The 15,499-nt window shown below is 46.1% G+C and overlaps 3 protein-coding genes across 3 annotated transcripts in view; all 3 read right to left on the reverse strand.

Annotated features, from left to right (window-relative positions):
• The window catches only part of LOC143955469 (uncharacterized), a 158,493-nt gene that overhangs the window by 50,790 nt on the left and 92,204 nt on the right, over positions 1 to 15,499 (reverse strand). The window contains 1 exon segment of the mRNA XM_077465511.1: positions 1,393 to 1,521. Coding sequence (XP_077321637.1) covers positions 1,393 to 1,521 — 129 coding nt within the window.
• LOC143956128 (uncharacterized) overlaps positions 10,185 to 15,499 on the reverse strand; it is a 40,679-nt gene continuing 35,364 nt past the window's right edge. Inside the window, exon 6 of the mRNA XM_077466260.1 lies at positions 10,185 to 11,300. Coding sequence (XP_077322386.1) covers positions 10,697 to 11,300 — 604 coding nt within the window. The 3' untranslated portion in view covers positions 10,185 to 10,696. The remainder of the gene's footprint in view (positions 11,301 to 15,499) is intronic.
• Positions 12,489 to 15,327, reverse strand: LOC143956046 (uncharacterized). The gene is made up of 3 exons (XM_077466176.1): positions 15,113 to 15,327; positions 14,899 to 14,996; positions 12,489 to 14,791 (listed from the first exon to the last, which is right to left on the reverse strand). Exons 1-3 carry the CDS (start codon positions 15,195 to 15,197, stop codon positions 14,588 to 14,590), a joined length of 387 nt encoding a protein of 128 aa, XP_077322302.1. The 5' UTR covers positions 15,198 to 15,327; the 3' UTR covers positions 12,489 to 14,587.

Genomic DNA, 15,499 nt, shown 5'->3' on the forward strand with positions numbered 1-15,499 from the left:
GCCAATTTTCGGACAGAAGCCAATTAACCTACCTGCATGTCTTTGGAGTGGGGGAGGAAACCGGAGCACCCGGAGGAAACCCACGCAGGCACAGGGAGAACATGCAAACTCCAGGCAGGTAGTGTCGTGGTTGGGATTCGAACCAGCGACCCTTTTTACTGCTAGGCGAGAGTGCTAACCACTACACCACTGTGCCGCTACCCCCAAAGCACCCTCCCAATGTTGAGGGCATGTGTCCTGGTACGGTTCAGAAGGGGGAGGGCACTCTTGTCCACCCCCCTATTTTCCTGCAGCCTGCCAGGTTGCGTGCTAAGATAAGGATCTAGTATGGATTTTTGGGGGAACCCCACGCCATTTTTTTTTTAAATATTGGCGAGGGGTTCCCCGTAATACCCATATCAGACCTGAAGGGCCTGGTATGGAATTTAGGGGGACCTCCACTCATTTTTATTTTAGTTCGGGGTTCCCCTGTGGGGAAATCCCCATGCCGTTTTTATCAATGAACTTTTATGTGTATTGTCGGACCGACAATTCATTGTAGCCGCGAGTAGTTTTAAATGACTTTTTTTCCTTTAGAAATGTAATTTTGCTCTCGGACTGTTCTAAACACAGGAAACATGCGCCACTTTACAGGCATACTACAGACACCCCCCAGGTATGAAATTTAAAGGAATATTTCACTTTTATTGTTTCACTTTAAGCATTATTAAAATCACTGCTCCCAAAAAAACAGCCGTTTTTTAAAAACTTTTTTTTTTTTTGCATTGATACATGTCCCCTGGGGCAGGACCCCGGGTCCCCAAACACTTTTGATGACAATAACTTGCATATTAGCCTTTAAAATTAGCACTTTTGATTTCTCCCATAGACTTTAAAAGGGTGTTCCGCGGCTTTCGAATTTGCAGCAAACAACCAAAATTGTTCGCTGTTCGGCGAACAGCCAATGTTCGACTCGAACGTAAACTCCATCCCTACCCATGAGGTTTGAATGGAAGAGAGAGATTCTGTGGACAGGTGTCTTTTATACAACTAACGAGTTGTCATTAGAAGGACCTTCTTACATTGACAGGACTAATCTGTGTACCACATGAGCACCTACTGGATCCATCTGTAGGAAACACACACACTGACTGAATACATTGTTTCTATGTGTTTATCAGATGATGGGGGATCTAGGTGGAGCCTCCGTACTGCTCTCTCCTTTACAATAAAGTCTCCTCTTACCCGGTGATGTGAGGGGCGGCTGATTGTCCATCATGACGTCCTTGTAGAGATCCTTGTGTCCTTCTAAATACTCCCACTCCTCCATGGAGAAATAGACATGCATAGTACAGCCACCCTCTAGACACCACCCCTGTATTTTACTGGCTAATGTCCCAGAATCCTCCTCACCTCTCCTGTCAGCAGCTCCATCATCTCCTCAGTGACTGTTAGAATCTTCTCCATGTTGTGTCTCTCAGGTTTTAGGGAGTCACATGGAGGCACTGTGATGGTCATATGATCACCGGACTTCACAAGAGGAAATCTCTGTATTGGGGAACCAATAGGAACATCATGTTAGAATCCCAGAATCCTCCTCACCTCTCCGGTCAGGTCTGTGTTTTTATTAATAGAGATAAGAGTGATGTCATGTGACCTCCCAGAATCCTCCTCACCTCTCCGGTCAGGTCTGTGTTTTATTAATAGAGATAAGAGTGATGTCATGTGACCTCCCAGAATCCTCCTCACCTCTCCGGTCAGGTCTGTGTTTTATTAATAGAGATAAGAGTGAGGTCATGTGACCTCCCAGAATCCTCCTCACCTCTCCGGTCAGGTCTGTGTTTTTATTAATAGAGATAAGAGTGATGTCATGTGACCTCCCAGAATGCTCCTCACCTCTCCGGTCAGGTCTGTGTTTTATTAATAGAGATAAGAGTGATGTCATGTGACCTCCCAGAATCCTTCTCACCTCTCCGGTCAGGTCTGTTTTATTAATAGAAATAAGAGTGATGTCACGTGACCTCCCAGAATCCTCCTCACCTCTCCGGTCAGGTCTGTGTTTTATTAAAAGAGATAAGAGTGATGTCATGTGACCTCCCAGAATCCTTCTCACCTCTCCGGTCAGGTCTGTTTTATTAATAGAAATAAGAGTGATATCATGTGACTTCCCAGAATCCTCCTCACCTCTCCGGTCAGGTCTGTGTTTTATTAATAGAGATAAGAGTGATGTCATGTGACCTCCCAGAATCCTTCTCACCTCTCCGGTCAGGTCTGTTTTATTAATAGAAATAAGAGTGATGTCACGTGACCTCCCAGAATCCTCCTCACCTCTCCGGTCAGGTCTGTGTTTTATTAATAGAGATAAGAGTGATGTCATGTGACCTCCCAGAATCCTTCTCACCTCTCCGGTCAGGTCTGTTTTATTAATAGAAATAAGAGTGATGTCACGTGACCTCCCAGAATCCTCCTCACCTCTCCGGTCAGGTCTGTGTTTTATTAATAGAGATAAGAGTGATGTCATGTGACCCCCAGAATCCTCCTCACCTCTCCAGTCAGGTCTGTTTTATTAATAGAGATAAGAGTGATGTCATGTGACCTCCCAGAATCCTCCTCACCTCTCCGGTCAGGTCCGTGTTTTATTAATAGAGATAAGAGTGATGTCATGTGACCTCCCAGAATCCTCCTCCCCTCTCCGGTCAGATCTGTGTTTTATTAATTGAGATAAGAGTGATGTCACGTGACCTCCCAGAATCCTCCTCACCTCTCCGGTCAGGTCTGTGTTTTATTAATAGAGATAAGAGTGATGTCATGTGACCTCCCAGAATCCTCCTCACCTCTCCGGTCAGCAGGTAGATGATCTCCAGGGTGAGGTTTAGTATCCTCTCAGTCATGTGACTCCGGTCCTCCTCCATCCTCATCCGTGTCATCATTTTATCTATTCAGGCTTTCTTAGAGAGAGATAATTTTGGCAAATCAAAGTAAGAATTATTTGAAGTTTCTTGTAAATAAAAATAATATAATTTTACCTCCTCTGCTGCCAGGTCCAGCAATATCTCCTTTTTTTTTTTTTTTTTCAAATTTTTTTATTTTATCAAAAGAGAACATAACAATTAAGATTGTTGCAAACGGTACATTTCATTGTAATAAAAAAACATTGTAAAGGCATATAAAATAGGTTTCATTCAAGGTCCAGCAATATCTCCTTTCTACTTCGTAAAACATGGAATTTCCTGTCTGTCCCTTACATCACTTCCTGTCTTCCATAGAGACTTCCTGTCTGGGTAGAGGTGAGATCACCACCTTGTGGAGCTCAGAGGAACTGCAGCCCTGAAAACATCTCGTAGTGTGTAGACGGCCTTGTGCTGTGTGTGTATGTACTGTATATCTGTAGGGTCGGTGCTGGGCTGCTACTTTACAAAGGGAGGTAAATGACACACAGGGCTCTCAATAGTGCAGGTTGGTTACACAATAATCGAATGTGGATGTGAGGGGTGTAATAGTAGGTGTGTTGAAGATTTAAGGAACTATTACCCCCATAGGAACACACTTAGCCTGGACTGTTTTCGTGTTCTCTACCATTTTGAAGACTCAGGACCTTCTTGGATCAACAAATTCTCTGTTGGCTTGTTTTGTTTATGAATTGGTTTTCTGCACGAAGAGACCACCTCTACGAACTAGTGATCTCCAAAGGGTTGAAGATCATTCTTCTTCATTCCACTCGCTATCCCAGACAATATCACTTGGGGAGTGATACGGTGAGAAGGTGAAGGTCTAAAAAAATAAGGGCAGATGGGGAGAGAGGACCATCACAGACCTAGAGACCCCCTCTCCCTCAGAGTCCCCCCTCCCCCCGACTCAGGACCTTCTTGGACCAACAAATTCTCTGTTGGCTTGTTTCGTTTATGAATTGGTTTTCTGCACGAAGAGAGCACCTCTACGAACTAGTGATCTCCAAAGGGTTGAAGCTCATTCTTCTTCATTCCACTCGCTATCCCAGACAATATCACTTGGGGAGTGATACGGTGAGAAGGTGAAGGTCTAAAAAAATAAGGGCAGATGGGGAGAGAGGACCATCACGGACCCAGAGACCCCCTCTCCCTCAGAGTCCCCCCCCCCCTCGATGCTCAGCTTCCTATTCCCTCAGAGCTCTCCCATCTGAGAACCCCATTAAGGGCCTCAGAGTTCTTAACCACTCCCTGCCGTGCACTTTTACCCCCCCCTTCCCGCCCAGGCCAATGTTCAGCTTTCAGCGCTGTCACACTTTGAAGGACAACATGATCTTGTACCATCAGAGGACTGCTACTCCTCTGAAAAGCAATCCATGCTCAAACTGCTTTTCAGAAGCATTTGACAGGCGGTAAAGAGGCAATATGTTGCCTCCTCACCACCCGTTTTAAGCCCGTAAATTCAGCATCACCACACCGCAACCGTGCAACGCACACAGTTGCGGGGTAGTTGCAGTGCAGCCCCACTCACCCGGGATATACCTACCACCTGCAGCCACAGCATGTGTACACCCCCAGCTTCTGCAGGCAAAGGGGAGAGGTTTGGGGTGGTAAAAACAGCTCGACCACACCCTTCCAACCTGACACATGAACTAGCCCTTTGTTCATATCTTGCTTTAGTTGTGATATACACAGTAAGGTGAACCAAGCCTTGGACAAGGGTGCCTCAAGACTGAAAAATACTTTTCAAGGGCGCCTTGACTGGAAAAGGGTTGAGAATCACTGGTTTATTTTAGAGGAACATATTACTAAATTTAACGCTAAAATTAAGAAAAGATTCTGGCCCGGCAAGTGGGGGAATGTTCTGACCCTGAAGGGGTTAATCTAGGTTTCCACACTATATATGTGTGTATCATCATCCGCTGGAGATAAAAGACGTCACAGTGACTATGGAGTTAGAGGACGGAACATGACGGGGGGGGGGTTACTGGGTGTAAATAGAAAATATTATCTTATTACCTCCTCTACTGCCACTTTCGGCAACGTCTCCTCTCTACTTCCTGCTGACTCAACTCTCACCCAGAACTTCCTGACTGTCCCTGACATCATTTCCTCTCTTCCATAGAGACTTCCTGTTTTTTATAGAGACTTCCTGTCTATATAGAAATGAGATCACCATCTTGTGGAACTCAGAGGAACTGCCGCCCCAAGAAACGTCTCTAAAGCCCCATAAACACTATGCCCTTGTACACACGGTCGGACGTTCCGACGGAAAATGTCCGATCGGACCGTGTTGTCGGATAATCAGACTGTGTGTGGGCTCCATCGGACTGTTTCCGCCGGAATATCCGACGGACAAAGTTTTAGAGCTGGTCTATAAAACTTTCCGACAACATGATCCGATCGGACTTTATCCAATCGTTTGTAGAGAATTCCGATCGGACAAAGTGCCACGCATGCTCAGATCAAATTCCTAGACCAAAGCTATTGGCTACTAGCCTGAACGTAGTCCCATCGTAACGAAATAACGTCATCACGTTACGTACGATTGGATTTTTCGTCAACTTTGTCCGACCGTGTGTATGCAACACAAGTTTCAGACAAAATCCGATGGATTTTGTTGTTGGAATGTCCGACCGTGTGTACAAGGGCTTTGAGTTTTTCTGCTGAGTTTTTCCTTCAGGTTTACCAAAACTCACTGCACTGCACTGACCACTGATGTAAGGGGATCCTTCTTCCATTTGTCACCAACATAAGGGACCAGTACAGTGACCACTGATATAAGGGTGTCCTTCTCCCATTGGTCACCAACGTAAAGAACCACTACAGTGACCACTGATATAAAGGGATCCTTCTCCCATTGGTCACCAACGTAAGGGACCACTACAGTGACCACTGATATAAAGGGATCCTTCTCCCATTGGTCACCAACGTAAGGGACCACTACAGTGACCACTGATATAAGGAGATCCTTCTCCCATTGGTCACCAACGTAAGGGACCACTACAGTGACCACTGATATAAGGAGATCCTTCTCCCATTGGTCACCAACGTAAGGGACCACTACAGTGACCACTGATATAAGGAGATCCTTCTCCCATTGGTCACCAATGTAAGAGACCACTACACCAGGGGTCTCAAACTGGTGGCCCTTCAGCTGTTGCGAAACTACAAGTCCCATCATGGCTCTGCCTGTGGGAGTCATGCTTTTAACTGCCAGCCTTGCAATGCCTCATGGGACTTGTAGGTTTGCAACAGCTGGGGGGGCCACCAGTTTGAGACCCCTGCACTACACTGACCACTGATATAAGGGGGTCCTTCTCCCATCGGTCACCAATGTAAGGGACCACTACTTTGACCTCTGATGTGAGGGGGTTCTTCTCCCATTAGACAATATAAGGGACCACTACAATGACAACTGATATAAGGGGTCCTTCTCCCATCGGTCACCAATGTGAAGGACCACTACACTGACCACTGATATAAGGGGCTCCTCCCATTGGCCACCAATGTGAGGGACCACTACAATGACCACTGATATAAGGGATTCTTCTCCCGTTGGTCACCAATGTAAAGGACCACTACACTGACCACTGATATAAGGGGGTCCTTCTCCCATTGGTCACCAATGTGAGGGACCACTATACTGACCACTAATATAAGGGGTTCCTTCTCCCATTGGTCACCAATGTAAGGTACCACTACTTTGACCTCTGATGTGAGGGGGTTCTTCTCCCATTAGACAATATAAGGGACCACTACACTGATATAAGGGGATCTTTCTCCCATTGGCCATGTTTCTCAGGCTTGGCTATCCCACCTGTGGGCCTGGTCCCGGTATGGCAGATGTTGCCATGTAGAGGGGAAGGAGACAGGTGAACATCTTTTCTAATAGACCCCTGGTGTTTCATTAAAGAGAACCTGTCACAGCCATATCCTATAACGTAGGCGTCTATTGGTGAGAGCAACAATTCTCAGGGAGGCCGACCACTGGTGAAAGGAGTGCCGACAACATCTCCCTTGCTGCTACAGGCCGTGCCACCTCTAACAGGGACACGCTACCGTCAGGCTGCTTATTAAACGTCCGTTACTCTTGGCAACCACTTCTATCTTCGCATTACTCCACCCTACACTGACATCGTCATATCCCCAATGTGTTAAGACCCACTCGGTGAACTATGTGCATGCTGGTTATGCAACACACCCCTTTCAGCAACTTCAGACCAGGCAAGGACAATGTTTGAATACTTTACTTAATGGAAGTGAAAAAAACATTTACAGAGTCCAACAGTCACCGACAGTATTCTTCCCTAACTCTGCTACAGGCTGCGTGCTGCCCCGGCATACCTGCAAAAGGTAGAGTTCATGCAAATACAGTCACTATCATGTTGAGCTTTCAGATTTATACTCCAGTTTTGCTGTTTTCAGGGCGAACCCCAGAGTTCCCATGTCTTTACATTTCAGTGGTGATAGATGACCTCCTTATGCTCCTCATGGGTATCATTCTCCATCTCTCTCCCGTACGGGGGCCCCCGGTCTCTCCAGGGGTCCTTTTCACTGCCAGTGTCATTTACACAGGAATCACTGCATTTATATAGCAGTGATTGCTGTATAACCACTTACAGACCGGACCATTTTGCTGGTCAAAGACCAGACCACTTTCTGCGTCGCTTTAACTGACAATTGCGCGGTCGTGCGACGTGGCTCCCAAACAAAATTGACGTCCTTTTTTTCCCACAAATAGAGCTTTCTTTTGGTGGTATTTGATCACCTCTGCGGTTTTGATTTTTTGCGCTATAAACAAAAATAGAGCGACAATTTTGAAAAAAAACGCATTATTTTTTACTTTATGTTATAATAAATATCCCCCAAAAATATATAAAAAAACATTTTTTTCCGTCAGTTTAGGCCGATACGTATTCTTCTACATATTTTTGGTAAAAAAAAAATCGCAATAAGCGTTTATTGATTGGTTTGCGCAAAAGTTATAGCGTTTTTACTAGTAATGGCAGCGATCAGCGATTTTTCTTGTGACTGCGACATTATGGCGGACACATCGGACATTTTTGGGACCATTGTCATTTATACAGCAATCAGTGCTATATAAATGCAGTGATTCCTGTGTAAATGACACTGGCAGTGAAGGGGTTAACCAGTGGGTGGCAGTGTAGGGGTTAAGTGTTCCTAGGGGTGTGTTACTAACTGTGGGGGGGTTGGGCTTTCATTTAGTGAACACTGATCTCTGCTCCAATCACATGGAGCAGAGATCAGCGTCACTAGTTGCTAGGCAGAATGGAGAAATGCTGTTTACAAACGGAATTTCTTCATTCGGCCGCTCCGTGAGATGATCGCGGGTAAGCCCGCGGCGATCGAGTCCGCGGTTCCCGCGACCGGACTCACGGGGGTCCCGACCAGCGTGGGAGCGCGCCGCCGCCGGCGCGCTCCCGATGGCAGGGCGGAAAATTTAAAGGGACGTACAGGTACGCCCATTTGCCTGCCCGTGCCATTCTGTCGACGTACATCGGCGTGCGCTGGTCGGCAAGTGGTTAAATGACAATGGTCCCAAAAATGTGTCAAAAACGTCAGATGTGTCCGCCATAATGTCGCAGTCACAATAAAAATCGCTGATCACCGCCATTACTAGTAAAAAAAAATATTAATAAAAATGCTATAAAACTATCCCCTATTTTGTAAACGCTATAAATTTTGCGCAAACCAATCAATAATCGCTTATTGCGTTTTTTTTTTACCAAAAATATGTAGAAGAATACGTATCGGCCTAAACTGAGGGAAAAAAATGTTTTTTTTATATATTTTTGGGGGATATTTATTATAACAAAAAGTAAAAAATAATGCGTTTTCTTTTCAAAATTGTCGCTCTATTTTTGTTTATAGCGCAAAAAATAAAAACCGCAGAGGTGATCAAATACCACCAAAAGAAAGCTCTATTTGTGGGGAAAAAAAAGGACGTCAATTTTGTTTGGGAGACACGTCGCACGACCGCGCAATTGTCAGTTAAAGCAACGCAGTGCTGAATCGCAAAAAGTGGTCTGGTCTTTGACCAGCAAAATTGTCCGGGGCTGAAGTGGTTAAAGATTAATTCCTCGAATTAATCGATTCATTTTTTTTTTGACCGATCAAAATCGGTACTCACCTCTCCGCCAGGCTTCCGGGTCTTCAGGGAGTTCCGTCGGAGATCCGATGACGTCACGGACATCGGCGTCGCTGGACTCCCCCCCCCCAAGTGCCTCCGTCTGCTAACGAAGGGAAGGAGGGGGGGGGGGGGGGGGGAGTCCGGTGACGTTGATGTCACGCGTACGGGGGGAGGAGCTACTCGTGACGTCACCCGCTGCTACCCTACGGAACTAACACGATTGTCGGCTTTAAATGCTGTGTTTTTATCATCTTTATGTGAGTAGTTTTGTGTTTGAACACAAAAATGTAATCTTATGCTTAAGCGGTGAGCACTTAGATCTTTTCTTTCTACCCATGACCTGGCGTCCTTGATGAGATCTAAGGAGAGGCAAGAGAAGTTTACGGTCCGTGTTAACCCTTTTGATACCCGCTTGCATGACCACCTGTTTGCACAGGGGTCCATGCCATAAGGTGAGAGTGATTAGTTAGACCGGAGGTGGAGGGATTGTCACTCTACTGCGGGAAAAAAAAATTTTTACTTACGTCAGTGCTACAGCTTGAATCTAAAAGGTATTTGTGTGGACTGTGAAGTCAAGTCATGGATTGTGGAAACTAACCAGTGTCGTGTGATTGTATATAATGTATACCACATTTACCACTGACTAATGCAGAGCTGCAATGCAAGGAGATCAGCTAAAAGTAGTTGGATCTGTATGTGTGTTATAATTAATCGAAATTAATCGATAAAAAAAAAAAAAATCGATTAATCGAACACGGAAGTTTTAATCAGTAACAGCGCTAGTTTTTATTCCCCCAAAATACTTAAATCTGGAAAAATGCTAGGCTCTAAAACACCTCGAGGTTTTGTAGGACCCCTGATGTTGGATCTGTATGTGCATTATAATTAATCGAAATTAATCGATTAAAAAAAAAAAAATCAATTAATCGAACACGGAAATTTTAATCAGGAACAGCCCTCGTTTTTATTCCCCCAAAACACTTAAATCTGGAAAAATGCTAGGCTCTAATACACCTCGAGGGTTGTGTAGGACCCCTGATGTTGGATCTGTATGTGCGTTATATTTAATCGAAATTAATCGATTAAAAAAAAAAAAAATCAATTAATCGAACACGAAAATTTTAATCAGGAACAGCCCTAGTTTTTATTCCCCCAAAACACATAAATCTGGAAAAATGCTAGGCTCTAATACACCTCGAGGGTTGTGTAGGACCCCTGATGTTGGATCTGTATGTGCGTTATATTTAATCGAAATTAATCGATTAAAAAAAAAAAAAATCAATTAATCGAACACGAAAATTTTAATCAGGAACAGCCCTAGTTTTTATTCCCCCAAAACACATAAATCTGGAAAAATGCTAGGCTCTAATACACCTCGAGGGTTGTGTAGGACCCCTGATGTTGGATCTGTATGTGCGTTATATTTAATCGAAATTAATCGATTAAAAAAAAAATCAATTAATCGAACACGAAAATTTTAATCAGGAACAGCCCTAGTTTTTATTCCCCCAAAACACTTAAATCTGGAAAAATGCTAGGCTCTAATACACTTCGAGGGTTGTGTGGGACCCCCGATGTACAGGAAGACAGGACTTCAAGTGAGGAACATTTCCCTCACTCAGCACAGGAATACGACTTCTCCCCCTGTGTGAGATCTCTGATGTGTGTAAAGACTGGATATCCTTGAAAAACATTTCCCGCAATCAGGACAGAAATACGGCTTCTCCCCCGTGTGAGACCTCTGATGGGTGACCAGATCTGATTTTTGTACAAAACATTTCCTGCACTCAGGACATGAAAATGGTTTTTCCTCCATGTGAAACCTTAGATGTGTGACAAGCTCCGATTTTTTTACAAAGCATTTCCCGCACTCAGAACATGAATATGGCTTCTCCCCCGTGTGAGACCTCTGATGGGTCACAAGATCTGATTTTTGTACAAAACATTTCCCGCACTCAGAACAGGAATGCGGCTTCTCACCCGTGTGCAACCTCTGATGTCTGTAAAGATTTGAATTCTTTGAAAAACATTTCCCACACTCAGGACAGGAAAATGGCTTCTCCCCCGTGTGAAGTTTCTGATGTTTGTAAAGATTGGACTTCTGTGAAAAACATTTCCCGCACTCGGGGCAGGAATACGGCTTCTCATTTGTGTGACATCTTTTATGCACTGTAAGATGAGATTTAAAACGGAAGCGCTTCCCGCACTCAGGACAGGGAAACCTCTTATGTGTTGAAAGGACAGCACCGTCCTTCACAGTCTGAGGTTCCTCAGGATAAGAAGAATACGATGGTCCGGCACCGTCCTTCACAGTCTGAGGTTCCTCAGGATAAGAAGAATACGATGGTCCGGCACCGTCCCGCACAGTCTGAGGTTCCTCGGGATAAGAGGAATACGATGGTCCGGCACCTTCCCGCACAGTTTGAGGTTCCTCAGGATAAGAGGAATACGATGGTCCGACACCGTCCCGCACAGTCTGAGGTTCCTCGGGATAAGAGGAATACGATGGTCCGGCACCGTCCCGCACAGTCTGAGGTTCCTCAGGATAAGAGGAATACGATGGTCCGGCACCGTCCCGCACAGTCTGAGGTTCCTCGGGATAAGAGGAATATGATGGTCCGGCACCGTCCCGCACAGTCTGAGGTTCCTCAGGATAAGAGGAATACGATGGTCCGGCACCGCCCCGCACAGTCTGAGGTTCCTTGGGATAAGAGGAATATGATGGTCCGGCACCGTCCCGCACAGTCTGAGGTTCCTCAGGATAAGAGGAATACGATGGTCCGGCACCGTCCCGCACAGTCTGAGGTTCCTCGGGATAAGAGGAATACGATGGTCCGGCACCGTCCCGCACAGTCTGAGGTTCCTCAGGATAAGAGGAATACGATGGTCCGGCACCGCCCCGCACAGTCTGAGGTTCCTCAGGATAAGAGGAATACGATGGTCCGGCACCGTCCCGCACAGTCTGAGGTTCCTTGGGATAAGAGGAATACAATGGTCCGGCACCGTCCCGCACAGTCTGAGGTTCCTCGGGATAAGAGGAATACGATGGTCCGGCACCGTCCCGCACAGTCTGAGGTTCCTCGGGATAAGAGGAATACGATGGTCCGGCACCGTCCCGCACAGTCTGAGGTTCCTCGGGATAAGAGGAATACGATGGTCCAGCACCGTCCCGCACAGTCTGAGGTTCCTCAGAATAAGAGGAATACGATGGTCCATCTACACTGTGTGGTGCCGGATGGACATTTGAGGTAGTCGGGTTTTCTCCTGGACTATACTGTGTGATGTCCTCATCTTCTACTTTACAGTCTGGAGACAAAGTGAGACAATCCTCTGAGGTTTTCCTCATCTCCCGTCCATCTACTAAAATACAAATACAAAGATTATTACTAGACATGAGCCGATTGGTTCCCCTAAACCAGGACTCCGCCCACATCAGGCAGCTTTGTCTCTGAGGATCTTACAATTCCCCCCACAAGGTAACTAGTAAATGGATCCTCTGATCTCCTACCAGATCATTTCTTTATTCATGGGCCTTAGTCAGAGAGTGAGGAAACAACGAGAACTGTCTTCTATAGGAGTGACAGTGATGAGGGGATTATAGGACGAGTGTCCCCTCCCCCTCTATCACTCATTGCCATCTTCCCAACACAAGAAGTCCTGCACTTCCTCCTTATTTACTCCATGATTTAGTCATGAATAACAGCGGGGCTGAGCCCCACCAGAGGTCAGAGAGTGAGGATGGGGGGAGAACAACCAAGATGAAGACTGGACTGATCCTGAAGACCCCCATCATTGGGTTATTGACTCCTCCCCCATTATCACTTTCTGTTTAAGGCTCCAAAGTCTGAGGATGTTATCACATTATTATCACCATGTAAAAGTCTGTCCTCCAATCACATCATCCGATATAAAATGCCCAGCTGGTAGGAAATGGGTGTAACAAAAGAGAATACATATTATGTGTATATATAGCAGTGGGGGGGAGGGGAGAGAGCAGAAGTCAGGACTATGTGTAGCTCTACCGCCTGCAAGAATGTTCCCCGGGTCTTCCCCATTTTTACTCAGGCACAAGGTAGAGTCACACAGCCAGGTGCACACACACTTCCTCTCGTTACTCCAATGACCAGTCTAGGGGTTGCGTTTTTTGTGGTTTCATTGGAGAACTTGAATAGGGAAGGCATATAGTGAGATACTTCCAAATTAAACTATCCACAATCAGGACTCTAAAGTGAAACCTGACTGAAGTCCTTGCAGAAGGCAGATAAAGACTTCTTCACAGGAGCGGCAAACTGATTGCAGAACTAAACTAAGCAATGCCCCTCAGTAAAGTGGTGGACAGTCCTGGACTAAGCGCTAAGAACACCAGCCAGGGTTCTCTTTGTGTGGACCCTCAGCTGACTTAGAGCACAAGAGGGGGAGAACTGTCTAAGGCTCCTTAGGGTATCTGTACTCACAAGGCTCCTTGACCACCACCGAAAGGCTTCTCTCTCCATACCAAACCACATGCACTGTAGATCCTCCCACCAGGAGGTCCTGAGGAAGCGGCAATCCTGCGAAATGCATCGACCCCAACTTTTTCCTATCTCAACCGAGCCACAATGGTCCGTGTTATGGTCTTTATCCATGTGGTGTTAAATGAGACGAGGGTATCAATGTACAAATGTATATGTTAGTTAGTGAACGTCAGCCACACAGACTTCAGGCCCTCAGGTCGCCAACCTGAGGCCATGTGGCAGCAAATGCCAGGGGAGACAGCGCCTCCCCCCCCCCCTAGTCTGCAATCCTCTGCTGGGAAAGAACCAGAGCCCATGCGGTCCTAGAATATGAATACAGGCACCCGGCATGCCTAGGGGCACCTCCCCTTGTAAATGACCAGGGCGGTATGAATATTCATGCTCCCCATCTGCATGGATTCCACCTACTTTATAGCACTTACTATAGTTGCTAGGACAGTGTGAAACATATCCCTCCAGCCGGCACAGCCAGCAAATAACAGAGCAAGTAACCCCGGGAGAATTGTTCTGTCGGAGGTTATGCTAGACCTGGACAAGGTGGGACACGCCCCTGGTGACTAGGTCAAGCAACATCTATGGTGAACATGAACATTTTGCTGCCAGATGAACCCCAGAATCTCCATAAATCCAGTCTAGATACATAAATTGTGTCTGCAGCACAGAGAAGAGACTATACAGACATATCCCTCCACCCGGCACAGCCAGCAAATAACAGAGCAAGTAACCCCGGGGGGAATTACCCTGTCAGAGATCCTGCTATACCCAGGTATTGGGCAGAAGACCCAAGAAACATGCACCAGGTGCCTAGATTGAGCCACCAACATTGTGCTGCCAGCTGAACCCCAGAACCTCCATAAATCCAGTCTAGATACATAAATTGTGTCGGCAGCACAGAGAAGGAAGATTATCGGAGAGAAATCCAGGAATACAGGACGGGGAACACAGCTCAGGAAAGTGACCAGGGGATTACAGGCTGATATCACCCAGCCCCCGCCCTACTCTGGACCAATCAGTGAGCAGTATGGGTGGAGGGATGGATTTAGTGTTAATGACCCACCTGTGCTGATCTCTGTAGGAGTGTCCTCCTCTATAAATGTCCCCGTTATTCCATCCTCCTCCATAGACTGCTGATCATCCCTCACATACCTCTCTTCTTCTTCTGATTTCACCTCAACTTTTATATCTATCAGATCTTCACCCTAAAACCAAAAAATTATAAAAGAAGGTCCTCTGATATCACATACTGTAAATAAAATCCAAAGATTGTCTCCATGAGTCCATGTTCTAGATTCTCCGAAATACCAACCTTGTAACAGTGGGGGATGGTGTGACCTTCCTGTGTGGAATCCCGGGAATACAGAGGACGGGGACATCTCTCTGGTGGGTTCCCATTACTGGATCCATCTGTAGGAAACACACACACTGACTGAATACATTGTTTCTATGTGTTTATCAGATGATGGGGGATCTAGGTGGAGCCTCCGTACTGCTCTCTCCTTTACAATAAAGTCTCCTCTTACCCGGTGATGTGAGGGGCGGCTGATTGGCCATCATGACGTCCTTGTAGAGATCCTTGTGTCCTTCTAAATACTCCCACTCCTCCATGGAGAAATAGACAGTGACATCCTGACACCTTATAGGAACCTGACACACACAATGATACAGTCACCATCCAGACACATCCCTTGTCTGTTACTGGATAATGTCCCAGAATTCCCAGAATCCTCCTCACCTCTCCTGTCAGCAGCTCCATCATCTTCTTGGTGACTTCTAGAATCTTCTCCATGTTGTGTCTCTCAGGTTTTAGGGAGTCACATGGAGGCACTGTGATGGTCATATGATCACCTGACTTCAGAAGAAATCTCTGTATTGGGGAACCAATAGGAACATCATGTTAGAATCCCAGA

Source organism: Lithobates pipiens, unplaced genomic scaffold (assembly GCF_037356315.1).
Source record: "Lithobates pipiens isolate NorthernLeopardFrog02 unplaced genomic scaffold, aLitPip1_a1.2 Scaffold_35, whole genome shotgun sequence".
NCBI classification, from domain to species: Eukaryota; Metazoa; Chordata; class Amphibia; order Anura; family Ranidae; genus Lithobates; species Lithobates pipiens.